The 27,746-nt window shown below is 38.8% G+C and overlaps 1 protein-coding gene across 4 annotated transcripts in view; it reads left to right on the top strand.

Annotated features, from left to right (window-relative positions):
- shtn3 (shootin 3) overlaps positions 1 to 27,746 on the top strand; it is a 43,600-nt gene that overhangs the window by 4,252 nt on the left and 11,602 nt on the right. For all 4 annotated transcript variants that reach the window (XM_042419657.1, XM_042419656.1, XM_042419655.1 and 1 more), the window contains exons 2-9: positions 2,225 to 2,285; positions 19,735 to 19,829; positions 20,301 to 20,475; positions 20,863 to 20,960; positions 21,168 to 21,249; positions 21,589 to 21,683; positions 23,187 to 23,333; positions 24,904 to 25,057. In XM_042419657.1, the coding sequence (XP_042275591.1) occupies positions 2,225 to 2,285; positions 19,735 to 19,829; positions 20,301 to 20,475; positions 20,863 to 20,960; positions 21,168 to 21,249; positions 21,589 to 21,683; positions 23,187 to 23,333; positions 24,904 to 25,057 (907 nt within the window). The remainder of the gene's footprint in view (positions 1 to 2,224; positions 2,286 to 19,734; positions 19,830 to 20,300; positions 20,476 to 20,862; positions 20,961 to 21,167; positions 21,250 to 21,588; positions 21,684 to 23,186; positions 23,334 to 24,903; positions 25,058 to 27,746) is intronic.

Here is a 27,746-nt window from a genome sequence, read left to right as displayed (position 1 = left end):
TCCTGTCTGCAAACCTTTGCTCTTGTGTGGAATAGCTTTTACTTCAATAAATGAGGTTAAAAAAAGTGAATTGTGGAACACAGTTTACAAGCTACAGTAGCTTCCTCCATTTTTTTGGACAATAAAGTCGGCTTGATATTGGTCAATGTGCAAATTCATGAGATGCAAAATATCCATGTGGACTTATTTTGCCCTCTGTGATTTTGTTGGAACCAAATTGGATTTGGGTCAGATGAAGCATCGTGTTACCGCATAATGTAGAATAACTAAAAGATAAACAAGGAACAAAATGATATAATGAATGGTTGTACATGGAGTCAGTCATGTCTTCTGATGGTTGTTCGACCCTGAAGAGACAGTTTTCTTTGTCTGTTGACTGTTATTTTTGTTAGGCTTTATGAGTTCCAATTACCATTTTAAATGAACCGTGTGCAGCTTCACCATTATTGACTGTGGTCACTCAGAAGGCCACCGTGGATCTCTGTCCTGGAAACAAAAGAGGCAGAAGCTTCGATACTGGCTAAAAAATGAGATGATGTCATTCTCTTGTTAACCTGAATTTGAACAGAGTGGGAGGGGAAGAAAAAATAATTGATCATTGAGTATAAAATCACCACAAGGAGTTAGTTGGTTAGGCAGAAAACTCGATCTCGGGTTAGGGCTAGGCTAATTTGTACTTGTTAACCTCAGTGACATTTGCAGTTGCTGCTGCTGTCAACCAAGTTTCATCCCTCTGACATCCAAACCAGGATTCTCCACAGCTGCTCACCCTAAGTTTAGCACAACAGGGGATACTTACATCAGATCAGAAAATTACAGCCTTTTTGCCTTTTGTAAGGCAGCCGTCAAGTCAGCAGGAGCAGAGGGAGTCAGTCTGTTATCAGAAGTGATAGGCAGTCAGTGTTATTGTGAAGGCCAGGCAACATTTAGAGACGATAGAGATGGGCAGCACAGCCTTCAGCAGGGAGGAGGATCAGGCACAATGAATATTTATATGGAGAGCATAGAGAGTAGAAATCTGCCTCGACTGCACTTTCTTAAGTCTCCTGAGACTGAAATGTTGGCTCCCAAAATTTCCAATTTTTGGTGCGTTTGAAGATTTTAGAGGAGATCGACAGAGGCTTCTCTCCATTAAAGCCACAGTCAGCATGTTGTGAGCGGTTTATTTGAACCCTGTAGTTTCTTGTCATGGCCACTGGACACCACTTGGGATTGTTATTTTAAATTTTTGTGTGCAATCCATTTTGAGGTTTATGGTTTTGAAAGCAGCATACAAGAAGACAGTGGGCCATTCTGACAATTCAAAGGAAAATCTGGGATCTAAAAAATGCTTTAGTTCTCTCTGCAGTTCAGTTTTCCAGTTGAAAATAATGTCATTCAGACTCTGGTGGCACTAAATAAAAGTCAGAGAAGTTATGAGTCAGCTGAAGAGTTTTGCTCACAAAATCAGTTCTTTCTGTAGGTTATGGACCCTGGCTGGTACCAAGGGTAAAAATTTTCATACAGTAGCTTGTGCACTGAAATTATTCATTGAATCATTCATATGAATAATTCAGTTTAGTATAGGGGTTTGATTTGTGAGGCTGGAGGAGAGGCAAAGGTCTTGGTGGATTGACAGACCTGACTGCAGGTCTTGGGATGTGGCATTTTTTCTGTTGAGGAAGAAGCTGAAGCGAGTAGACATGAATAAAGTAGATATACAACAAATAAAAACAGTTATTTAAAACTAGTTTTGGTCGAGTTTTGTCTGCTGTAACATTGAACATCAATTTGATTTTATATGTGTTTTTGCATACATTTGCTATATATTGTGATGATGAATATATTCTTATCATGATCTAGATTTCAACCACATTACCAAACCTTAAGGAAGGCTTAAAGTCTGTAGCTTCAGTATCTCCTGCTACTATAACTTATCAGAAACAAATTAAGTCATTTGAGCAACACAATGTCAGCATAAACAATCAAATATTTGTTACCAGTCAGGCTCCATGGTTCATCATCCGCAGCTTTTAAATACAGACCAATAAATTTCAGGTAACATTTGGAGATTATAGTGTTTTGTGTCTTCTAACAGCCAAGCTTCTAAACTGTTGTACAGCCTGTGGTTGTGTGTGACTCACTGTGTGTGTAACTGAACGCTGCTGCTGGTATCAGTGACCTGTATATTCAGTCTGTTGTGGAACATGATCTCACACATTGACCCCGCTGTCTGCTCCTGCAGTGCAACAGGCTGACGGAGGAGAGAGACGAGGCCGAGAGACAACTCAAACACATCAAGAGAGGTGAGTCCGCGCTTCCTTACACCTCCTCAGACTCCTCCGCCATCACAGACACCAGGCGTCGTTCAAACTCACAGAACTTTATTTTAAAGTGTACATCAGACGAACGTGTAGGTTTGTATTCAGTTGGGGAGGCACGGTGAAGTTATTTAAACTCATGGGGTGCTTCTCCAGATGTTCAACCCCACATTTTTAGCCACTCTCATGGCGTGGCTGTAGGAATTTCAGTGCTGCTTGGTTGGTCAGTCCACCGCTTTGTTTGAGACTGAAATATCGACCGTTGGATGGATTGCTATGAAATTCTATACAGATATTCAAGATCCCTACAGAGTGAATCCCAGTTCCTTTAGTGATCCCCTGACTCTTTTTCTAGCACCGCCAGCAGGTTAAAATGTTCACCTATCCAGTTCAATATCTCAACATCATCAAGATGGACTGACAGAATATGTTGCACAGACATTCAAAGTTTCCAGACGATGAATCCTTATCACTTCCATGATCCCTTGACTTCGCCTCTAGCATCCTCATGAGGTTGACATTTTTGCTTCAGAGTGAAATATCTCAACAACAATTTGAAGGATTCATATTAAATTTGGTTCACACATTCACGTCCCCTACAAGATGAATTTAAATAACTTTGGTGATGCTCTGACTTTTCATCTAGCTTCATCCTCTGGTCAAAGTCTACATTTGTCCAGTGCTTTAGTTTATGACCACATACCTGCAAAACAAATGATACCTCCATCAGCCTGAACTCTGCTTTGTGTTTAGTGCTAATTAGCAAAAGTTGCTATCAAAAAACTATCACGCTAACCAAGGTAAATGCTAAACAACAGCATGTTAGCATTGTTATTGTGAGCATGTAGGCCATGGATGTTTTAGGAACTATATATAAATAAATAAATAAATATATAAAAATTGCTCACCTGGCGCGTAGTCCAAAAAAGATTTCTAGCTTCTGCATCGTGCGTCCCACTGAATATGTATAGAAGTACTTTTTCCCACTCAACCCAATGACTTTACATTGGGATGATGTCATAAACTTTAAAATAATTTTTCTGGGATTTGGGAAAGTTTTATGAATATAAATCGTATATTATACGAAAGCATTATACTTCGTATATTAAACATTCATAATAGAAAGAGTAACATGGGGGGGGGATGCTTTCCTGTTGTCCTTACAACTGTTCATAAATCTTACAGTGTGAGCTCATGGTGTGGTCATTGGTAATGGCTGCCAATGAATGGCTGGCTTTGGATCTCAAAATAAATCCTATTATCTTTATTGATAATAGGATTTATAAGTGAAAACTTTGACAATAGTTGGTACTTAAAGGATAATATGGTTTATTACAACATGTGTGTTGTTCTTATCGTTTTGTCCATCATTCTTATCAGTAATGATATCATTTCTGACCAAATTAATTGCTAAGATTTGGGAGACATCACTATAATGAGGAGATTGGAAACAAACCTCAAGGTTAATCAAACTTTTTTGGAAAAGAAAACAAAGGCGGGCTGTAATGATCCAAACATCCATTACAGTTTACAGACCATCCTCCTGCTTCAACTTTGACCTGCTGTTCTTACCTTAGTTGTGCGCTCACTTTAATTATTACTGACATTTCAGGTGTTCTCACTTTCTGTCTGACCTCCAAATAAAGTGGTTTAGATAATCTGGATTTAACTGTTGGTTTGTTTCCAACCTGTGTGATTGATTGATCGACTGCTCGTGTTTCTTTATCTGTCAGATTTCTTTTTGGTGATGTCAGCTTGTTATTACTGATAGAAATGGAAGACAAAACTACTATGAAACTGGTATTATCCTTTAAATGATTAAATATAGATTTACCCCCAACACACACACTTCTATCCAAATCACCAAGTAGACAGACATATCATCCCGCCTACAACCAGACAGCCGATACCTTCACTTCCTCCCTCTCATCCTTCACACCTTTCCTCCTCACCTCTGGCAACATGACATCACCGACACCTTGTCCTCTGAATGGGTGTGTTTAAGAGGAGGGGAAGAGGGGGGGGTGTCCCCGTTTCCATGACGACTGTCGGGTTAGGTAGCCAACTGTAGGTCAGTGTTTGTGTGTTGGGGAGTTTAACCTCCTGATTGTGCCCAGTGAGGAGCTGAACGTCTGCCATTATCTGTTGGCTGATAACGCTGCGGCTGCGCTGGTTTCTGTCATGACTATTCACCGAGGTAAGACAATACATAGACAGGAAGTATACAGCTTTTATTAATAATAATTACATATCATATTCCTGTGAGGTGAATAAGAGTGAATAAAAGAAAATTTCATAGCTGCAGGATAAAAACTCAAATGGTTAGAAGGTAACACTTAACTTTAACTTCCACAATTTAGCATTTGTAAGCAGTGTATAAACATGTAATAAATGTTTATAACACATTATAATGTAGTTATGAGAATATATAAGGACATTTTAAGTGTTTATAAATGTACAATATTCAATATACAACTGTGTTTTACTATATTGTCATTCAATATCTGTTTATATTACCAACATCAAGTTATGTTTGCCCAGAGGAGTTATGGCTGTTAACAAATACACTAATAAACACTTATATCTGCTTACAACTACATTATAACATGTTCCAAACCATTTATTGACTTATTAACTTCATTTATTAGCTGTGTATAGACTGCCTATAAATGCTAAATATGGGGACCTAAACTATAAAACATATAATAAAGTATAGTTTTGAAGTTAAGCTTGAGGTGAGACCCTTTCTGTCTGTTGTCATGATTTAAGACAATACAACCAAGTAGAAGACTACAAGCCTCTGAACATTCAGCAGTTTTCTCTGTAGAAAAATTAAAGTCACTTTTTAAATCCTGTGACTTCCTCATATATAATTGTAAAAGGTAAGCAAAGCAATATCTGCTTTCCAAAGAGATTAAGTATGTATTTTCGTGGCCTTTTTACACAAGATGGATTGCAAAGAAACTTATTTGTCATGGAGAAGAGGTCAGTGGTGTCAGGCAGTGTGGTCATCTGTTGAGTGAGCTGTTATTGTTCAGAAGGTAACAGGAAACCCAGGCAGCCTCCACCTGGAGCTTCACCTCGGTGTGGTGTTTCAATTGGGTTTTTTTACAGCTTGAACTGTACATTAAGACAAGACATTGATAGAGTGCGTGCTTTGTGGTTGAAGGTGGAGGACAGGTTTGTTTGTAGTCTTTTAGCATTTGTCTGGGGTATATGTGCAATAACACAACCAAACTGTCTTTTCTAGATGGTAACCTTTAGGGATAACCACTAACAAGATGAATAGGATTACAATAGCGCCAAAACAAAACAAAACAAATAAAAAAAAAAACTGTTCTGCTTGGGTGATCAACCACTGGAATAATTAACCATTCGTCATCATAAAAGCCTGAAATAAAATTACCTGATACAGACTTTTAATAGTTTATTATGACAAATATCAAATGAAGAATGTAGGTTTTAGTCCTGCTAGCAGTTGTATGGAGGACGATGTTGGTCAGTTGGTCCACTACTTTGGTCCAGACTGAAATATCTCAACAACTATTGGATGGATCACCATGAGATTTTGAAAGTATATTCATGGTCGCCAGTGGATGAATCCCATTAACTTTGGTGATCTTCTAACTTTTCCTCTAGTGTCGCCCGGAGGTTCAGATTTTGAGTGAAATGTGTTTATAACTACTGAAATTTAGCACAGACGTTCATGTACCCTTCAGGACTGATATGCAATAATTTTGCATAGCGCCATCATCAGGTCAAAATTTTAGTTTGTCCAAAACTAATGACACTCCCATCCACTTCAGCTGTAGTTTGTTTTTAGTGCTAAATTACCACATGCTAAACGAAGATGGTGAACAGAGTAAACATTATACACGTTAGCATTGTCATTGTGAGCATATTAGCATGCCGATGTTAGCATTTAGCGCAAACCTCCACTGTGACAAAGTACAGCCGGTAGCAAGGCTATAGACTATTATTCTTCAGGTGTCTAGCTCCGGCCTAGTGTTACTTACCTTGTAAAGTTTAGATTTAGAAATTTTAAAATGAATTTGGCGACCGCCTACTGAATGGTTGTGGATGGTAGAAAAAATGCAGAAGAAGAAACAAGAGCTGAAAGAAAACAAACAGATCGATAGGTCTAGGTTATGTTTTCTTATACCCTTCATCACACATCATAGTCAAATCTCCACTAAAGTGTGTTCATATTATATGATTTACTCTCACTGCCATTACGATAATGGAGGAGGTATTGTCTTTCATAAAGAGTGTTGCTGTGAAAGGCTGACACACAGTATGTAATTGAGATTGGCTAAAAGTCAGTTCTGTCAGCACTCAACAGCAGTTTTTAAGTTTTTTGTTGGTTTAAATATATGTTTAAATTTTAAATTTATTTTATTTGAGAGGGACCATAGAAAGATGACAGGAAATGACTGGAGGGAGGGGAGGGATGGGAACTGTGATTACATAGTCAGACCCCTAGGCCATCCCTGATTGTCTAAGAGGGATGCAGATGCACTTTTATTAAAAAGCCAAAAGTGAAACAAAAGAATAAAAACTAAGATACGTACTGAAGCAGCAAAACTGGACCTCAAATCCTCATAGTCAGCAAAAACTCTAATCTGCCTTTTCATTGCGGACGCCGTCACTTCATACGCTCAGTCTCTCATTCATTCACTCATTTATTCATTCACTGCCTGTCCCCTGAGCAGACAGCAGTCGCTCTTGTCATGTTATTCCCATGAATTATTAAAACCTTCTCCCATGAATTATTCAGCAGCAGAAAATGGGGGAAGGATGAGTGTGTGTGTGTGTGTGAGGGAGGGAGGGGGTTACCACTCCTGAATAACTCTTTATCCTTTGTGGCCCCTCAAAAGGCCTTTCTACCTGCTACTCCATATTTGATAGCCACATGTTAATGGCTTTAATGAGGTAGACTGATCTCGCCGGCAGGTACTTGATTTCAGGCTCGTTTGAATCTGAAAGGCCAGACTGAGGGAGTTCAGCACAGATTAACTGTCTATAAAACAGTGAAAACATGACCTGACCTGTAACTCGCTGTGAGGTAATGCGCTCAATATCGTTGACGGATGAGCTCACTCATGATCACACTGACAGTGAATTTAATCTGTGATGCATCTGGGTTTCTAAATGACTTTGTCGTTGATTTTTTTTTTTTTTAACCCTAACCCTAACACTTTCATTCAGAGTGAAATATCTCAACAATTATTATTTTATGACAATTTGTACATTTTGACAATTATGCTCCCCAGAGGATGAATCGTAATGACACCATCAGCAGGTTGCTTGGTCTAAAACAAGCTATATATACCCCTATAAGCTAGAGGGCGCTATCCATTGAACATAAATATATGTTGTTTTAGGGCATTCGCTGAAACGTTTGATCCTGTTCTTCTTCTTGGGAGGACAGTCTCTCCAATACTCAGTATATGAACAAACTACCTTTCTAAAATTTTATCTATACAGCCATCATTTTTAAATGTGGGAAGGTTGTTGATTGAAAGCAGCAGCAAGAAAAAGCAAGTGTTCGAGGACAGGAATATTAGCAACAGGGAGGTAAAAACACTGATTCTCATCTAGAGGAAGTGATGAAAGTTGAAGAAAGTCTATGAAAAGGTTTCTTTGAATCTCAGTTCAAGGAGCTTTTGTTGGTCTTGAATGTTGTAGCTCTTTATGTTAAAATGGGAAAAACTGCCTTTGCCTCTTCGCCACAGCTATGACTGCATGTTACTGAGATTTTCAGCTGCTAGGAAGCAGGCGGAGCAGACGTCTGACAGTCTGTAATTTATGCTTTGTATTAAGACACGCAGCAGAACAAGTTGTTTGCAAAGGAGTTGAGTGTCAAACATGCCTCAGGATGAGATTTTAATAGCGGCCAAAATCTCTCACCAAATTTCAAATTAGATGCAGGCAGAGAAATACATTTGGGTTGGTTTCCGAATGACAAGAAACTGGAAAAAAGGAATGTTAAAAAAACACATATATGTAAAAACTGCAGGCAATGGAAAGACACCTTCTAGGGAAATCGATAAAAATATCCCGCCTCAAAAACAAAAGAGAAGAAATGAATCAAGATGAAAAAGAAACACAGAGGAGACAGGTACATTCACAGCACAGCGCTCCAAAAAAAGACATGAATAAATAACCTTAGTTTCATGAATCGAAATGGTTTAAGATGAAGGTAGATATTCTTCAGAGTATTTCTTTTCACTCACGCAATCTCAGGCTCTTTGCAGTGTCATCTGAAGCTGTAACTGAACAAGTAGCTGGAAGCTAACTGTGATACCACTTTACAAAACTGATCGCCTGTGGCACTGTTAGCTTATGCAGCCTACTTATTCAGTCTACTGTACTTAGATAAAAGCCTGTGGCAGCACTTTTCCCTGCATTAAAGTGCTCTTGAAAATACTGTAATTACCAACACATTCTCACTCCCAACTCATCACATACCGATGCCTGGTCAGGACTGTATAAAAATAATTGATGTAGCCACCATGACGTTACCCATTTGTTTGTGGACTCCCATTTTGAGGACTCGAGTTTGGCATTTTGACTGTCACCATCTTGGTTTTTTGGAGCCAGAAGTGATGAGAGGTGAACATATTTGGATGAGAGGGTGGAGCTTGGGAGGAGCTTCTCAGGGTCCAACTGCAGCACCTCATGCACCCAAGCCCCCAGGAACAGCACCGGACTGTGAGGCCAATTTGACATAGCGGCCAAACCGTGTAATTACAACATCACGTGACGCTATTGGGCCCAAAAAGACTTTTTTCTATAGACCTACATTGTGAAAGAGACGTCCCCATTCTTTTTTATCCCCATTCAAGTTAGCCGGAGGGTTAAACCGGAAGTAGCCGGCTCAGCCAGCAAAAGCCACTAGTACGGCTGCTCTATGGGCCCAATGATCCAGGAAGATCTGGGTAATTTTATACGCGGAAGTCAAACTTTTTTGGCTTCATGCGCCAATGAGCAACTTTCATAGGAATGAACGGGGCCCCGCCTCCAACGCTGTATCCAGTTCTCTTTATACATCCATGCATGCACTGCCATGATAGCGACTTGTCAATCACAAGGTAGTCACGCCCTAAAGCATACCTTGCTTTATCGTCTGTTTTGCTCTAAATGGGACCCTAATTTACAAAATGAACATCATGCTATATCGAAGAAACTAGCAAAACTCTCTAGTTTTAGCATTGGTTAATTTTAAAGAGAAAGTGTGTTGACTGTCTCTGAACAGCTAATTAACATTAGCATAAATGGTTTTATCATTTTGCTTTATGACAGTTGTTTTGTGTCGTATATTGTCTGTTAATGCTGGCTGGGTTAACAGTTCAAAATGTAGCAAATGGAGGCAACAGCAGTAGCTACAGCGGCTTCATCGGTAACAGGAGGTTGGACCAAAACAGGTAACCTGCAGGTAAGACAAGACAAAGCTGTATTAACATATTGAAGATAATGATACTGCCTATCATTTGACATCAAAACAGCGGTGGTTTGGTAGCTTGCAAACATCCGCTAATGTAGCAAAGCAGTCTGTGCCTGACCATAACAACACAGCTAATGGTAGCTAATGTTAGCTGAGCCTCACAAGACGCTGTTGTCAGCTGTTCGCCAGCCGCCGAACCACCGCTGTTTTGACGTCAAACAATAGGCAGTATCATCATCTTTGATATTTTAATACAGCTTCGTCTTGTCTTACCTGCAGGTTATGTGTTTTGGTCCAACCTCCTGTTACTGATGTAGCCTCTGTAGCTGACCTCTGCCATTGCTGTTAATGTTGAGAAGCAGCCAGATGTTCTGGACAGCTTCGCTCCTGCTAGGTATCGAAATTTGGACAAGAATGTTTTGATATTCGATAGTATTAAAGCAATTTGGTTGGTTCCATTAAAGTATCGAAGTTTGGTACCCAGCCCTATATATGTGCACCTGACTATTGTTTAAGACAGACTTGAAAAATTATGAACCTATCCTTTAATACATGAAAATTTGTGACAGAAAAATGGCGACAAGCATGCAATGCAGCTGTGCAAGTTGTTTTAAGTTGACTTACAGGAATATTGAAAAATGCTTAAATATGTTTATTTGATTATTGTTTAAAGACACCCATACAGTCAACTGCTTGTAGCAACTGCTTATAATGACTATCGCAGCTTCTGTGCTGGCTGAAAATTGTGTTACATCACTCATGTCATTCTTATATCTATATATTGTTTTATTCTTGCTCCTTAATTACTGGTATTATTTGTTGTCCATGAGCACACTGCTCAAGTTGTTTCGCTGTTAGGTGTGGGCTGCTCTGATGTAATTTAATAAGGTATCTGTGTATATATCTACGTTAAAGAAAAAAACATGTATTTCCAACATGGTCCTGAGATGTTAAAAGTCAAAGAAACATAAAAAATACAAGGACAATCAACAGCCTCCATTATTAAACCAGATGGGAGCTCATGACATGATTTTTATGTTCAATCTAAATACATAACTCAACAGATCAACATGTACTCTATACCAAGCCAATTCTTTATCAGAGATAGGAACTTGGCCTGTTTTTCTCTTATAGGTCAAAGATAGAGAGAAGATAGATATTCATTTTGGTATTGATAACACTACTAATTATAAAAATCTGTCTTAAAACAGTATTCTTTAACTATTTAGAGTTGGGTTTGTTTGTTTTCCCATCCGCAGCCCTCAAATGCACAACAACTCATATATACCACTCTGAATCTCTCAAGCAGAAGCTTATGAGAAGCACTTGAAGGCAGCATTAGTCCACCTATTGTTCACAGCTTAGCCTCGGGTTAGTGTTAGAGCTTATACCTCACTGGCATTAATACTCATGCTTCTTTTTGTTATAAATCCTTTGTAGGCCGAGCAGGAAAGTGACTTTTTCAGTCGTTGATGTGTCCCAGAGTTCCCCCGAAATACACCATTTTACGTAAATGCAACGATCATTCAAGAAAGGTTTCGGTATTGGCTTGGACTGGTTGCATGTTGGCTTGTGATCGTTCCCTGGCCAGCTTTTGAACCCTGTTTTAACACTCTGTGTTGGGATTTCACCATTACACACGGATGAATGTGCTTACCGTTGGCTAATCCTCCAAATCATCTGTTAATAACATGGCTCGTCACTAAAGAGGCTTTCCCCTGCTCCGGCGCACTGGTGAAAAACAAAAGCAGCACTTTGTATTTAGTCTGATCATTACAGGTTTTAAGGGCACGTCATTTATCTTATGAAACTCGGAGGAGTTACTGACCCAGAACAGTTTCCTCTGAAGGGTGACGGAGGCCTGTAGGACAAACACTACCTCATGAAGGAGACCCTAGTTTCATCGTATGGCTTTCAGAGCTCCCAAAAAGTTTGATTTATAATGACGAAGGAGAGAGAATTCTTCTAGTTTGCCTGCCAAATATATATATTTATATCATTGTCACTGAGAATTCTTATTTGTGATTGGCTGACAGGTGTCCATTACTTTCTAGTAATCGTACAGTGTAATCAGACACCTCTGATGCAGGTGTTTTTTTTCTAAATGAATGCACCAAACACTAGTATTTCAAGTAAAACATTCATAGCTTTTTCAGTGAAAAATTAAAAAAAAATACACACACAACATAGATGCCCTAAATTAAATGCACACTTGCTGAAATAAGCACATCATAAGTGGAGCTTCTCTTTTACATTTTGGTAAATATATAATATATTTATTTCTGTAATGAGACTTGCAACAAACTGTACAACTGCGTCATTCTCATCTAAACTTGTCACTGTTTTTGTGTGTTTGTTGCTGCCTGTTGCTGTCAATTGTTCCTCCAAACAACAGCTGTCAGTGAACCCAACATTGAACAAATGCAAGAATTGGGTGGTGGTTATAGTTCAGGAAGCAGGGTCATTAATTAATTAGTTAGTTGGTTAAATTCTTTATTTTTCCATGTCCTTGTCATGCCACTGTTGTATATTGAAAATCAAAAATACAGCAAGACATCAATCATAACATCATACATACATACAATTTACTGCTTTTATGAACAGAATTTTAAATAAATTGTACACCAAATAGCTGTATAAAGAAAGAAAAATACTAGTTTAAGTCCTTGGAAGTGGCAAAACAATTATCAAATGAAAACAAGCTTGACTACTCAGCTAACAGAAAATTCTCCAGTATTCTCCTGTGATGGCACCAGCTGCTGGTTTCTCAAGTAAAAAACAGAGTAAAATAAAAAAAAAAGAACTATAAATAGCAGAGTATGACCCGCTCTCCTCCCGTCTCTGCCTCCTTTGTTGCGTCTGACCCACAGAGCTTCAGCTGAACTGCGGTGCAGCTGAGCAACGCTGAGGACGATCCACCGTGGCATGTAGGTTGAAACGGTGGTTAAAGCGACTGAATAGAGCCCTGAGAGCGCTGAGGGTTTAAATGAGTCTCTGGCTGGGAGGGAATCACACCACCAAAGCCCATCCAGAGGCATTAAACATTGAATGAGGGATTAAAAATAGATCCGGCAACACTCCCCGTCCTCCTTCTCTCTCATATCATACTCGGGTTTTCTCACTAGTCTTTCCTCACCCAAACCCAGAGCCTCTCTAGCACTGCGTTCAGAGACCATCAAGGGTTTCAAAGGTCACTTGGTAAAATGTCTACTGCAGATAAAGCTATTCTTTTGATCTGCATCCAGCTTTTGGCCCTTTAGTGACATTTGAGATATATTGCTTGGCAAACATCTCAGATTGATATTAGTTTTCCCATGTGGTGCAATTGATCTGAACACATCAATCCTGCTTGGGTGCAGACCAAAACAATCACACTGAGACCCATTTGGCCAATGGATGTATTAAGGACAACTGGATACTGTGTTCAAAGACAGGGCCAATTCATTCCTATGAAAGTTGCTAGGAAGCCAAAAACAGTCTGCCGTGTCTCCTGTCTTCCTCACACATCCGCACTTTTGGGCCTAAAGAGTCTTTCCGGTGCGTCCAAGACTTCCTCTGGCCGAGCTGGTTGACTTCCTGTCAGTTCTCTGCTCACTTGAATGGGGATAAAATTATTCATATTGTGAGGACCTTCTAGACTTTCAAAATGTTATTGGACCGTATGGATCAAATTCTGATAGTAAAGTGAATCATTTCCCTCAGGAAATTTATTCACTGTTTTACAGCTGCTCCTTTTCCAATGATTGTGTGCGGAAAAAGTGTTTTTTGGGCCAGTGTGCATCACATGACAGACAGGAAGTTGTGCTTACATGGTTCGGCCACTATGTAAAATTGGCTTCAGAGCCCGACGCAGAGAACCTTCTTCAGGATCTTCTTCCTGTAGCACACAATACAAAAGGAACTGTCATGCAAAGAATATTCTGCACACTTCATGTGAATCAAAAACTCAGTCAAGATGTATCAACATCTCTGTCCAGGATCTTTACATCATCGAAACAAAGAACAAGTAACAAGAAAGTCTTGAGTCTTCTGAATGATTTATTAAATAAATGTAGCATCACTTGTTTTTGGTGGCTTTTCTCACTTTTCTGTCATGAAATTTATCATACTGTAAGATGTTCACTCTAGATATGGTCAGCTCATCTTCCAAGAATATACATACAGTATTACAATCAGCCCAAACTTGTATCTGCCAGTAAATAAAGTCACAGTGGTCAATGGGGGCTTGCAAATCAAACAGTGGTGCAGAGTCTTCTCCGGGAATAATTTCTTCTTCTTTCTCCGTTCATTGGCTTTCTCTAAATGGACTCACTTCATCTTTATTGGCCACAGAAGACTAAGATGTTTTTCTTGCTGTAATCATTCCTCCTGTCCATTAGCAGATCCCTTCATAATGCACTTACAATGTAAGTGATGGGGAACAAAACCCACAGCAAAAATGAAGCTTCAGCCGTCCGAATGAGTCAAATCAAGTAGATATCTTTCAATGTTACAGTCTTTTTAGTGCCAAAGTTCCTCTTTTTGTTACTATACTTCCAACGCAGCTCAACAGGGAAACACTGTCCGAGGAAACACAAAGAGGGAATTTGATGCTAAAAAGACTGTAAATGTGGCAGATATCCACTTGATACCTTGATAACTGCCTTCACTGTTCATATGGACACCTTACTGTTGTTTTAAAACACGCTTGACAAATTGTGAACCTGTCCTTTAAGAAATAAAACCTCTCACAGTCATTCTGTGTATTGAAGCAGAATAAAAATGTTTTCCATGATTGAAATAACACATTGGGAGGACTGTTTGGCCTTGGTCGGAGGTGCCTGTTCTCTGAGTGCTTTGTAGTTGTTGTAGTATCTCTATAATATGAAAGATCAAGCCTTTTATTCTGTCAGGTTCCCATAAAAGGGGTCTTTACAAAGTACTGTTAGTGGAAAAGGAAATAATGGATTTGGATCTGTTTACTTCTAAAGCTTTAAATGAAGTCAGAGCTCTGTGTTATGAGCTGCTGGTCGGTCTGTAGTTGCAGCGTGATGTCTTGGAGACATGCTGTCCTCTAAAAGCATCCCTACATAATGCATCTACACACATACCAGCTACACACAAAGCCCTGCTGGTATGTGTGTGTGTGTCTCTGTGTGTTCGTGTAGGACTAATTGCGTTGCGTCTAGGCTGCATCATCACAGACAGAGAAGCATTAGTCATGTAGCCTGCGAGCAGAGAACCTTCCACCTGAGATCTATGAGAGGCAGAAAGAGGCTGAAGCGTAATGGGCTCTGTGGGCCTGAAGGCCTCGATGACACAGATACAGTTATTGTTCTGGTGATGGTCGTCATGGTGACATTCTTATTGTTTTTTCCTCAGTGTGTTAACACAATAGTAGGTATATATAAGCAATATAAATGTGAGCTTTACTCATGGTTTTCTAATACTGTTGCATATTAAATATTTGGCTTCTTCTAAAGATCAGTGTGATTGTGGGACATTATGTGTCACCTGGATATTCTAATGCAGGAGGATTAAATATACAGTCATATTTCTCAGGACTTTAACACACAACAGCAATAATAATAAAAGACCTGCATCATCTACAAGGCTATCATGATTATGCATATTAAAAAATACAGGTTATCTCATACAGTTACTGACTGAGGTAGAGAGGAACACCCAGTTTAATAATGTTTCAACACTTGCCACATAAATTCATCTTCTGCTGTTTGTGTTAAGTTTGTATTATCACATTAACACAAATGATTAAACTACGAGATAGTCAGAGCGGCTGTCTAAACTGTGGCCGGTGTGTATATAGTTAAACTATTCACATCACAGTTTAATGGACTGTTGTGACTCAAATTTGCTAATATAACAGTTATCGGCAAAGTTACTTTTGATAAAAAGTCATCTTTTTGTGCACGATGACAGTTAACATGCAATAACAAAACACTAGGCAGCCCTAGTTCAGAGTAATACACAGTTAATCCATCAGTTTTTCTAAGGTTCCTTTGCTTAAAATGATTTTACTCCCTTGACATTATGATGTATGAAAAAAAAGGATTAGTGGACTTGCGTGGGACTGATAGACTAGCTTTGGATGTCACGTACAGTTCTGACTCTTGTGATACAATTACGTCTTGATCACAGTGTCTCTGAAACTCATTTTCATTTATTTGTCTGTTTCAGGGATGGTTGATATATTTGAGCTCAGCCAAGAATTGAACCAAACAGCGGTTGTGAACATAAATGAGCAGTTTTCTTCTTCAACATCTCCATCACTCTTCTATTATGGCTGTATATAATAACACTCCCAGATGTTTCAGTCATTATTTGAATTGGATTGATTGATGGCAGCGCGTCAGTGTGATAGTGTTACAGACACTTTTGTTATCTGTATGAAACTTGAGCGTGTGCTGAGCAGGCAGGATGGTTTCACTTACAGCAGCATAACAACACGTCTGCATGTGGAAAATGAAGGACAGGCAGCCTGTCATTAACTGCTCAATTGATGTTTGTGATGTGAAACACGCACTGAGCAGGTGTTAGTGAACGTTACACTGTTTATATGCTGAATGTTGAGACTTAATGACTGTGTTTGAATGCTCATCTAAAGACAACATATTTTAATATCAGGTTGTTATTTTATCTTCATAGCTGAAATCTGAATACAGTGATTTTAAGTAATACATAGGAACAAATAAAAAGAAAGAAGAAAGAAGAAAGCAAGCTGCAAGATGTAAGTTTCCGTTTGAAGAGAGACTCAAATTCTCCAACACAGTTAATTCATGTCGTAGCTTAAATTTTTCCAATATGCCACCAGTAAATAAGATGGATGACTTGGTTACTTAGCTAGTGAGATGGTTAATTAGATAGTTGGTTTGTTGTAGTTTTTAGTTTAAACGGTGTCTCGTTATCGGCTCTCACATTTGTAAAGGTGCTGCCTTGTTGTCTTTTGTTTGAGGACCAAACTGTATCATTTATTTAGGATTTATTGATTTGTTTGTTTGTTCATGTCAGTTGGGTAAAAACAAACCATAGAGAATATTCTGGTGTAATGACACGGCAAATTCGAACTAAGTATGACTACAAACAGGGGTGGACACTGTTACGACCTGGGCTCAAGGGAAAGCAACATGAAAGAGGAACTCCAAAAATAGTGATAGGTCTACAGCAATTTTAGTTTATAAAAGACATTAAATAAACTTAAAACAGGAGAAAGGGCTTTTTGCAGCAGGTGTCAGTGGAAAGGAGTTAACTGGTCTGAAGCTTCCTGAAATATTGGTCAAAGACAGTACAGTCCAATTAAATCACACCACACACTATGGATTCAAAATATTGACCATTAACTAAATCAGTAACTCAGTTTTTGGCTAATCACTGCTTATAAATTGACTTTTAGCCATGCTAGTGGCTCTAGAGATGGTAACAGTGGTCGGTCTGTCGGTCCACCACTTGGGCCCAAACTGAAATATCTCAACAGCTATTTGATGTCATGAAAATGTGTACAGACATTCATGGTCCTACTTTACCTCTAGTACCATAATGAGGTTGACATTTTTGGCTTTTAATGAAATATCTCAACAACTATTGGATGGATAACCGTGAAGTATGGTTCAGACATTGATGTTCCCCAGAAGATGAATTCTAATAACTTTGGTGATCCTTTAACATTTACTCTGATTTATTTATTTAATTCATACAATACTTTGGTGTATGATAAATACCTGCTAAACTAATGACATCCCCTTCAGTTTCAGCTGTATTCTGTTTTTAGTGCTAATTAGCAAACTTTAGCATGCTATGATGGTGAAAATGGCTTGAAAATGCAGCTTCTCAGAGCTGCTAGCATGGCTGTAAACTCTTAGTCTTAAAACTGAAATATCTGCAGTCTTATACAGACTAAAACACACTCACTTTCACTTTTGACTGCACTACATGAACATTACACTAACTTCTGCTGTGGCTCTGAACATTTGCACTGGATGTAAATCACTGCAGCAAAACTATTCTTTATAAACATAACTAATAGGAGACTGAGCTGTGGGTCAATGCACAGCTACTGTACTGGAATGCATAAGATCTGTACAGCTGATAATTATCTTTCTACTGTAGTTGCATAAACTTGAATAAAACATTCAAATAAGCAAGATTACATTTATCTCATTTGAGAGTATTTTTGGCAGTGCTTTAGGGCAGGAACATCTTCCCCTCTGCCCTCAGCTGTGTGTGTGAACAGTGTAATCACATTTGGGGCTTGTACATCACCCAGGAAGGACACCATTAATGGATCAGGGATGTTAGTGGGAGCTTCCTGCCGGCTGTAACACGATCCAGCCACAGCAGCCTGAAAGAGTCCCGGTCCAACTGTGTCACCACAACGATCGATGAAGATAGAGGGAGACAGATGAAGAGGAAATGATAGTTGAGCCCTGCAAATATTTGATTTAATATTGAGATTTTAAGGACCAGTGTGTAGCATCTAGCTGTGAGGTTGCAGAATGCAACCAAATGAATACATCTCCCCTCACCCTCCCCTTCCAAGCATGTAGAAGAAGCTACAGTGGTCATGAAGGCCCTCTCTAAAGCCAGTGTTTAGTTTGTCCTTTCTGGGCCACTGTAGAAACATGGCGGTTTCTGTGGAAGAGGACCTGCTCCCTATGTAGATATAAAGGGCTCATTCTAAGGTAACAAAAACACAATGATATTTATTTTCAGGTGATTATACACTAATTAAAACATACTCATGAATATTATGTTCTATTTCGTTCTGCTAGATGCCACTAAATCTTACACACTGGTCCTTTAATGGATGTAAGTTGTAATTTTTTAGTTCTTCATGGTGTTTTAGTATCAACTTGCAGAGAAGAGAAGCTTGAAATTTTGTAATTGTTTTGGATTATTTCTTAAAATTGATTTCAAAATACATTTGTTAATAAACTGTTTTAGGACACAATGAAATCAATTTTTAGTAAACCGAGTGTTTGCTCAAGATATTATTTAAATTCTTGTGTGAAAAAGGTTGAAATGATTGGAATTATCTCCCAGCAGTCCGACTCATTACAAACGAAATGCAGCAGGAGAAGAAAGAAGGAGACGGAGGAGGGAAAAGAAAGAAGCTTGATCTTTATTTTGACATGACGGCAAAGCTGCTTCATCACGTTGAGTTTCTCCTCTCAGTCTAGATTTTCCTAAAGTCTCCATATCTGGGTCATTTTAAAATAACTGAGGACTAGCTGAGCTCTGGTGACACGTTTGACAGCTGCGAGCGTCTAACAAGCTCAGGCTTTAGCTGTTATCGTTTATGACGGTTTTACACAGAAACACACTTATTGTGATCTTGACAATGCGTCACATTACTCCTTCTTGTTTTTTTTATATGCAAAATCTAGACGCTGCCTTCAAAAGGAACTCGTGTGAGTTTGTATTTCTGACATGAGAGGTCAAGCGTGAGATGTGCTTGCTGTTTAAAAACAGGAGACTACACTGTTTGCTAGTTAAACGATTAAAAATGGATGCTACCTTGTTCCTTTTTGAAAATGATTTTGTATGTTTTCCATTTCAATGCTAAGCCCAAGAATGATAACCTGTAAATATATCAGTGTAACATTTCCAAACTTCTTTTTAGTTTAGTAGACAGACAGCAGCTTCCTTCATCACACTGAGACAGATTTTGTTTTATTATCCGGCCGGTTGGTTCAAACCCAGAATCACCGGCTTAACAATGTTTACTTAATAACAGTGCTAACCACTGCACCACCACTGCCCTAATTAACAGAATGTAATATTCATAAGTGTGTTTTAATTTTTTTTACCTAAACATACTTATGAGTATTATTATTATCCAGTATATATTATATTTCTGCCAATATCGTTCAGCTAGATGCCACTAAATTCTACACACTGCACCGTTAATGCAGTATATCGTGCACCATTAAAATGATTTGTGTGTGTGTGTGTGTGTGTGTGTGTGTGTGTGTGTGTGTGTCCTCCCCTCAGTGTCTCAGATGGTGATTGAGGAGGTGAGTGTTCTGCAGACTCAGCTAGAGATCGAGAAGTCGTGCCGGGAGAATGCAGAGGCCCTGGCCACAAAGGTCAGGCACACAAGCACACAAGCACACGCACACACACACACACACACACACACACACACACACACACACACACACACACACACACACACAATAATCAATGCTATAAGATTAGTCCAGGGTCCAGCTGGCATTAGGAGGAGAATAAAGTGAAAAGTTGAGTCAGGATGACTCGGCACAGAGACTACATCATCTCTTACTGCCTCCACAGCAAAAAATCTGAGCTCATACAGTATGAAACTTTAATATTGTTTGGAAGTTGATCCAACAAGTTAATCATTTATTTTTGCTTTTAAAATATATATAACATAATATAACAACAAAGCAGCATCAACAAATGTGGAACATGTATGACAAGCGTATTCCATAAACTCTTCATTACACAAATACTTTCAGTAACTTGATGCTGTTACTAGAGGTCAAGCTACTACTAGAGCTGAGCTATCATTGACCCCTGTGACCTTTGCCCTCCAGCTGAACTGTGAGAACAGGAAGCTGAAGTACCTGAGCCTGTCGTCTCGGCCGTGTTTGGACGAGCTGCTTCCCAGCATCTCGGACTGCATCGCGCTGGAGACCGACGCAGACGCGGACACAGACGCAGCAGACAGCAGTCCTGACACCTTCACGCAGTACCAACAACAGGTTAAAGGTAGTGAACAATACATGCGATCAATTACATGTTAACTACTATTAAGTTTGCTGTAAATATTAATTGTCCCAAGAAGATGAATCGCTTTAGCGCCGCCATCAACAAAACATTTCCACGTATATACACAAGAAATATCAAAGCCATCAATACCAACATTTTCCAGGATATGTTACTTTAGTTTTTATTTTCTATCACATCCATGGAGGAATCACACCACAGTACACTACTATCTTTATATAATATTAATATACTGTTTTGCATTCCTGCTCATCAACACCACTCTAATGATTCTAGTCTGCATGTTGGCATTTTTCCAGCGTAAATCATTTTGTCATTTTTAGTATGAAGTGAACTCACTTTCACATGTGCGTCTCTGTGTTTTGTCAGAGCTGAGGGACACGGTGAACAGCTTGTTGGAGGAGAAGAAGAATTTCGTCTGTCAGATTCATGACCAGCAGAGACAAATAGAAGAGATGGCCGCACAGGTGAGGAAGGAGCCGTACAAACGTCCTGTCACAGAACCAATTCTTCAAACGTCTACCGCTGCAAAATGTCATGGCAGAACATACAGAATTTATTTAAAATGTTAAAACATTTTACACTGTAGATCAAATTTTAAATTAAAGCAAAATTTCACTCTTCAGATGCCATGTGCCTGATTTCGTTGACATTTTCTTTTTCGCTGTTTGCAGTCCGAGAAAGATCAGGCGGAAATGAAGGAACTGCGTGAAACAGTTGAGCAACAAAATAAAACCATCAAGAGATTTAACAGAGGTGAGTCGCAGCACATCATGAAATATATCAAAAACATTACAGCAGGGGAGGTTCACGCTACTAAACTTTAACTCTGAAACAAAAAAAACCCTTTTTAATACACATTCAGTATGTTACACTATATTAATTATAAAAAGGTTAAAAGTTAAATGTACTTATGTCAACATGCTTATATTAGCATATAACAAGCTAACATGCTAAATAGAAGTTGTTTGAAAAAAAATTCTCCTGCATTTTAATAATAATATGATTTGACAGCAGAAATTGGTGTTAATGAGTGTTCATCTGATGTTTTCTCTCTGTGAAATGACTCGCTCTTGTCCGGCGGTCTCTCTGCAGTCTCAATGATGGCGACTCAGGAGTACGAGGGGATGAAGGAGCAGCTCGACTTGGAGCAGAGCCTCAGAGTCAAAGCTGAGACTTATGCACATGAGGTAAAAGAAGAAAAGCTCACACAAAACATACTGCTGTCAAGGTGGAAATTGGGGCACTATAATATAACACAGTGCAAGCAGGAGGACAGAGAATGTGTTCATGTGTTAGCTTATGGTTGCTAGCGCAGTTCGCGGCGGACTCTAAAGATGCATTCATTGATTTTTGGAAATCGAAGACCACAAAAACATCAAAATAAGGTGAAAGTTGTTATGGCTAATTACAAAAATCCCATATTCTCTCTTGTTTTAGCTCTGGTTTAGTTTCCACCAACTCCTGAAAAAAAAAAATCTGGTTCTTTAGCTGCTAGATGTTCCACTTTCTTCACTAGCTAGTCTCTAGCATTGGCTGTTGTTTGGTGCTGGGCAGGCAGCGTTTGGCAGCGTTTATCTGAATTTGTTCACCCTGGATTGTTATTGTCAGACTGGTGAATGTGTTTCATAATTTCTGTTGTGGTTTTATTTACTTGTGTTTTATCTTTTAGTTTTTTTCTGCAGTTGCAAGTTGCAGTGTATTGAGCTTTCTTAGCCACCGTACAGAATAGAGGAAAAGTTCTTGAAAGACGGAGTAGAAAGTGAATTACAGAGAGAAAGTGAGGGAAAGACTAAGGAAGAGGAAAGAATACAGACAGACAGAACCAGAAAAAAAAGAAATAAAGGGATACATTTTAAGAAAAAATGGAAAATGAGAAAGAAAGAAAGAAAGAGAGAGAAAAGAGGGAAACAAACTTGGTATTCCTCAGGGCTCAACACTGGGCTCCCGTCAGTTTTAAAAGAGCAGAAACTTCTCCAACTTAAAAACAAAAAAGAAGAAAGATGAGGAAAAGACAGAAAATGTGCCATAAAACCAAAAGAGGTGTAGTAGTTCTCTGAGGATTTGTCACAACAAACAATTTTACTATTAAAAGATATTGAACTCAGTGCTGATATTTCTCAATGTATTATTTCTTTTAGTCAAGTAGAGAAAAAACTTGTTTTTTCAGCTTCTGTTGGATACAAAAATAGCTGCTTATAACTCTTGAAATTGAATTAAACCAGCAGTGTGGCAAGAGTGGAGGAGTTTTTCAGTTTTCATCCATCAAACACACTGAACACATAACACATAACACATAACGTCAGCTAACCTTTAATGTGAAGAACACCTGAAAATGTCCTTGTCCTGCTGCTGTCTCATAACACTTTTATAGCAGCTGTCTAACTGCTTTCCATGAAATGAAAGCTGTTGGGTGATGCTGTTGTTAGCTTCAGTGATAAATGGTGACCTGCATTGTTGTGCTGGTAATTGATGTGTGTTAATAACCTTGTGCCTGATTAATGAAATGTCCTGAATATGCTGTTTACTGACCTGAAAAGTGAAAAGCCTGCAGGATTAAAACAGACCTTGTGTGTGATGGATAAACTGGGTTGCTTTGTTGGAAGTAGAAATATAGAAGATGTGAATTGTTACTGATTTCCTTCTCCCTCCTCCTCCTCCTCCTCCTCCTCCTCCTCCCTCCTCTCCTGCAGATGCTGGTGAAGCAGAAGGAGGCCAACAGGCAGAGTATGCTCCTGCTGCAGAGTGCTGAGCCCAGCGTTCAGCTACTGAAAGCTCTGGAGGACGTCTCCACCATCACCAAAACCCTGGAGGAGGAGCGTCTGCAGCATCAGCAGAAGGTAAACCCCAAAAAGCTGTCAGAGCTCCAAACATGTGCAGCTTCAGTTTCTATTTTCAGGAGGGCGGTGTTCTTCCCGGCAGAGCTGATGACATGTCCGTCTCTATCAGATATCCGCCCAGTTTGACTGACAGAAAGTTCGACTCATGGTGAAGGACCGAGTCATCACCGTCTCTGTTTGTTCAGCCAGCTAGAGCTTTTCTTAAGGGACAAAAACAGGGTTTTATTTTTGTATTTTTGTAAAGTATATTCACCATCTCAGATGTGGGGATACAACAACATTTTCGTAGGAGATTCCTGACAAAGACAGTGACATGCTCAGTGAAAATAACCTGATGTTAAAAAGTTTTACAGTAAAGTGTAAAACTGAGAAAACTAAATTCTAATATGAGGCAAACTCATGATAAGTGATGCAATTGAAACTGTGTCTGAAATTACATTTCTGGAGGTGATGATAAATAATAAATTATGCTTTTAAAGTCAGTTGTAATACTGTATAAAATTAAGGATATTCTAAACCAAGCTTCATTATATACACCTTATACAGTTCCTTTATAGTTCCATACTGTATAACTTACTGTGCAGAAGCATGAGGAAATACATATAAAACAAATACAACTCCAATTTTTATACTTCATAATAATTGTAAACAAAAGTACTTACCATGAACCAACAAACTCATTATTTATTAAAGTAAAGTTTCAAATCATGTTAAAAATCAGTTAAAAATCAATAATTACCCGAAAGTATCCAAATGTTGTTTTAAATGAGAGAAAGTCAATGTGATTTAAGAGGAATTCGCACGTTTAATAGATTGTGATGTAAATTACTGATGTAGATTACTGATGTAAAAAGAAATCATTGTATTTCAGTTAAAGGGGTGAATTTATGGAACAGCTGTAGTTTATTGTGGTTTTATGAACTTTGATTATTTTTCATTGTCTTTTTGTTTTTATCTTGACAATTCTGTTTGACTGTATTTATTTGTATTGCCTACATTTTATTACTTCACTTATTTTCTGATCTTTTGTTTGGCTTGTTTTGATTTTTCTTGTCGATGTGATTTTTAATTCCTGTTTGTTTTATTTCCTGCTGCTGTTGTTGTTGTTGTTGTTGTTGTTGGACTCCAGGAGGACTAGCGACCACTTTGTGGAAGCTAACGGGGATCCGCATAAAGAATAAAGCTGTAGTGAGGAACTGAAAACATGTAGCACATTTAATAAGTTTAGAAAATGTTTAAAATTAATTTACTGAACAAATATAAAAGCGAACATAAAGGCACATTGGTATTAGTATGATAGGGTGCAGGATATTGTTAGTTTTAGCTTGATGTTAGCTCTTGATGATATTAAATGTTATAAAAAGGGTTGAAACAATAAATTGTAGTTTCAGCCTGCAGAAATCTTCGTGTTGTTTTATTGTGTTCAACTGTGGTATTTAAGTAATTTCCTTTTTTATAATTTCTTGCCAAATTATCTGTTATTGATTGAAATAAACTTCAAATTTCAATAATTGTGTAGCCATGTTGTGAATCATACAGTACGTGTGTGTGTGTGTGTGTGTGTGTGTAGGTGCAGAGCCTGGAGGCCCAGCTGGAGCAGAGCTGTGTTAAGAAGCAGCTGGAGGCTCTGCAGAGGCAGCTGGAGCTGCTGGAGGAGGAGAAAAAGGAGGTGGAAGGACGACTGGAGCAAGCAGAGAAGAAGAACAAGGAGCTGGAGAACACAGGTAGGTGTGTGTGTGTGTTTATGTGACACATGCAGTCATTCACACTCAGACACGCAGCAGGACATGTGCATCAATCAGTTATGAAGTTAATCACACATACATAAAAGTAGCAGGAGACGAGAAACACACACACCATGGCAACAGAAAATACTTGTTTACTTGATTTACTGGCAGGTTTCCATGTATGTAGACACATCAAACATCAAAAAACATCTCATTAATGTTTAACCACCATTTAAATCAGTGCTCAAGGTCACTATAGCAACAATACTGATGCTTCTGGCTAGGTTAGCAGTTAGCCAGCTGGTGAAACTAACCTAACCTCCAGTTTGTGTGCCACAGTGTCCCTGAGCGAGAGAATGAACTCCACATTGCCGATGCATGCGTGCGAGAAACCGGATGTCACTTTGGACACCTTTACTTAATGTATTTAGATACCTCCTTATGTTTCATTACATGCAGAATCTTGAGAAAGTCCTGAAGGAAACAAACTGATAAACAAGAATGAATGTCTACAGGCTGCAGTGTTCAGTCCTGAGCCTTTGCAAACATGATGTTTATCCATAGGGCGTCTCTTTACTAGCAACAATGAACCCACAGACATACCAGCATAAACCTGTTATTTACATGTTTACTACGTACAGACACACATGGGCAGACTCGCATAATTAACGCATGCGCTGATACGTTAACAGACGGGTTCACAATTTTTCAAGTCTGTCCTAAAACAACAGTCAGGAGCCGAAATTAACATTAAAATTTTCTTGCTGTAATCATTCCTCCTGTTCATACTGACCATTAGAGGATCCCTTCATGATGCATTTACAGTGGAAGTGATGGGGGACAAAATCCACAGTCCTCCCTCTGTGCAAAAAATGTGTTTAAAAGTTTATCTGAAGCTAATATGAAGCTTCAGCGTCCAAATGAGTCAAATCAAGTAGATATCTTTCAACGTTACAGTCTTTTTAGTGCCAAAGTTCCTCTTTTTGTTATTATACTTCCACCTGCAGCTCAACAGGGAAACACTGTCCGAGGAAACACAAAGAGGAGCAAAAAAAACACACCTGAGCGTCTAACTACGACTATGGGTGACAGAACTATCTGGCAAAGACAGAAAGGAGAAAGGAGAGCCTGAGTAGATATATTGTCGAAAGGATGAGGTAATGATAAGCGGGTGTGCCAGTCGCAGGTTGAGCAGGAGCAGGAGGGGGAGGAGGAGGAGGAGGAGGAGGAGGAGGAGGAGGAGGAGGGAGTAGCCACGCCCACGGACACACAAGAACACACAAACACAGAGAGAGATACACACTAGGATCACGGTGAGAGCCATGACAGACTTGAAAAATTGTGAACCTTTCTTTTAACACTCAAACATGGAATACATCGTTTGACCCAGTTTTAGGCCCAAAATCAGACACAGAACTTTAAATTTACATTTCTAGCGGAGATCACAAAGCTTCCAAAGATATCAAATCTGTCTGGAATTTGAGGAAATTTGCTGAAAGACCTTTAGAATATTTCCAACGTTTGATGAAAAGGTGCAGCCGGAAAATCTGTCTTGAACATTTTTCTCAATTGATGCATCACGTAGCCTTAATAAAGTAAATAACAATAACATGAATTAATATTTAATGGAATATTAATATGAAAAACATATTAATATAATTTAGTAAAAGCTACACATGGGAGAATGTTAAAGGGGGAAAACTAAAGGCATCATTCACTATTTTTACACCAAAAAAATTAGATTTTTTTACAACTTTATTCTTCTTTAGACTGCCATAATTTAATGCATGTGTCTCATCATATGATAAAATAAAAATCAAGCACCACCTGGATGATCCACAGTAAACAGGACGTGTGATGAATAGTGCTTCTGTCACTAGCCTCTAACATTAGTGGCTGTTGTGTGTTTATTTCTCCATTGATGCTGAAACAGACCATTGACCCATCTGCTGCAGGAAAAACTGGCAAACACGCAGAATTTCTCTCTGCGTGCAACATGGCATCTGTCTGTTACTTTTAAATGGGTCACATGAAGTTTGGGGCCAAAAACCACCAACTGGCTTCAACCAGAAACCGTTAGAAAGGAAAAAAAAAACAAAAAACAGAAGCCTCTTTCATTCACCACTTTAGTCGCACGGTGTCCGAAGATAGTGCGTTCGGTAAGAGACTCCACTCTGGAGTCACATTCGGAGGTTTGAAGTATTAAACCGGAGCTGCTACAGTAGAGAAGAAGAACAAACTAAAATCAGAGAACATAGATGCATCTACAGAAGTAACAGTAGTAGTAGTAATAGTAACAGCGATAGTTTTAGTTTAGTACATTTTTTTATTTGCACATACTGTATAAACAACAGCATAAAGCCAGATAATAGAAATAAAGCTAATGTGTTAAGCATTTCCACACTGGACACCTGTCCATGTAGTACGAATACTTTAGCACTTTTAGTTTTTGAGATACCACCTCACAGACCTTCCTCCTATAGACGTTCTGTCATGGACTCTGTGTTTTTGTGCTTTTTGTGTTTTGGGAATTTTGGACTTTTTGTGTTTTTTTGGTTTTTGGACTTTTTGTGTTTTGTGGTTTTTGAAATTTTTGTATTTTGGACTTTTTGTGTTTTGGGGGTTTTTGGTTTTGTTTGTCGCAGATGAGAGATTGTAGTGTTGGTTGTTGGGTATTTGAGTTGTA

This window comes from Thunnus maccoyii, chromosome 8 (assembly GCF_910596095.1).
Source record: "Thunnus maccoyii chromosome 8, fThuMac1.1, whole genome shotgun sequence".
NCBI lineage: Eukaryota > Metazoa > Chordata > Actinopteri > Scombriformes > Scombridae > Thunnus > Thunnus maccoyii.
This window is presented reverse-complemented; position numbering and strand designations above follow the sequence as displayed.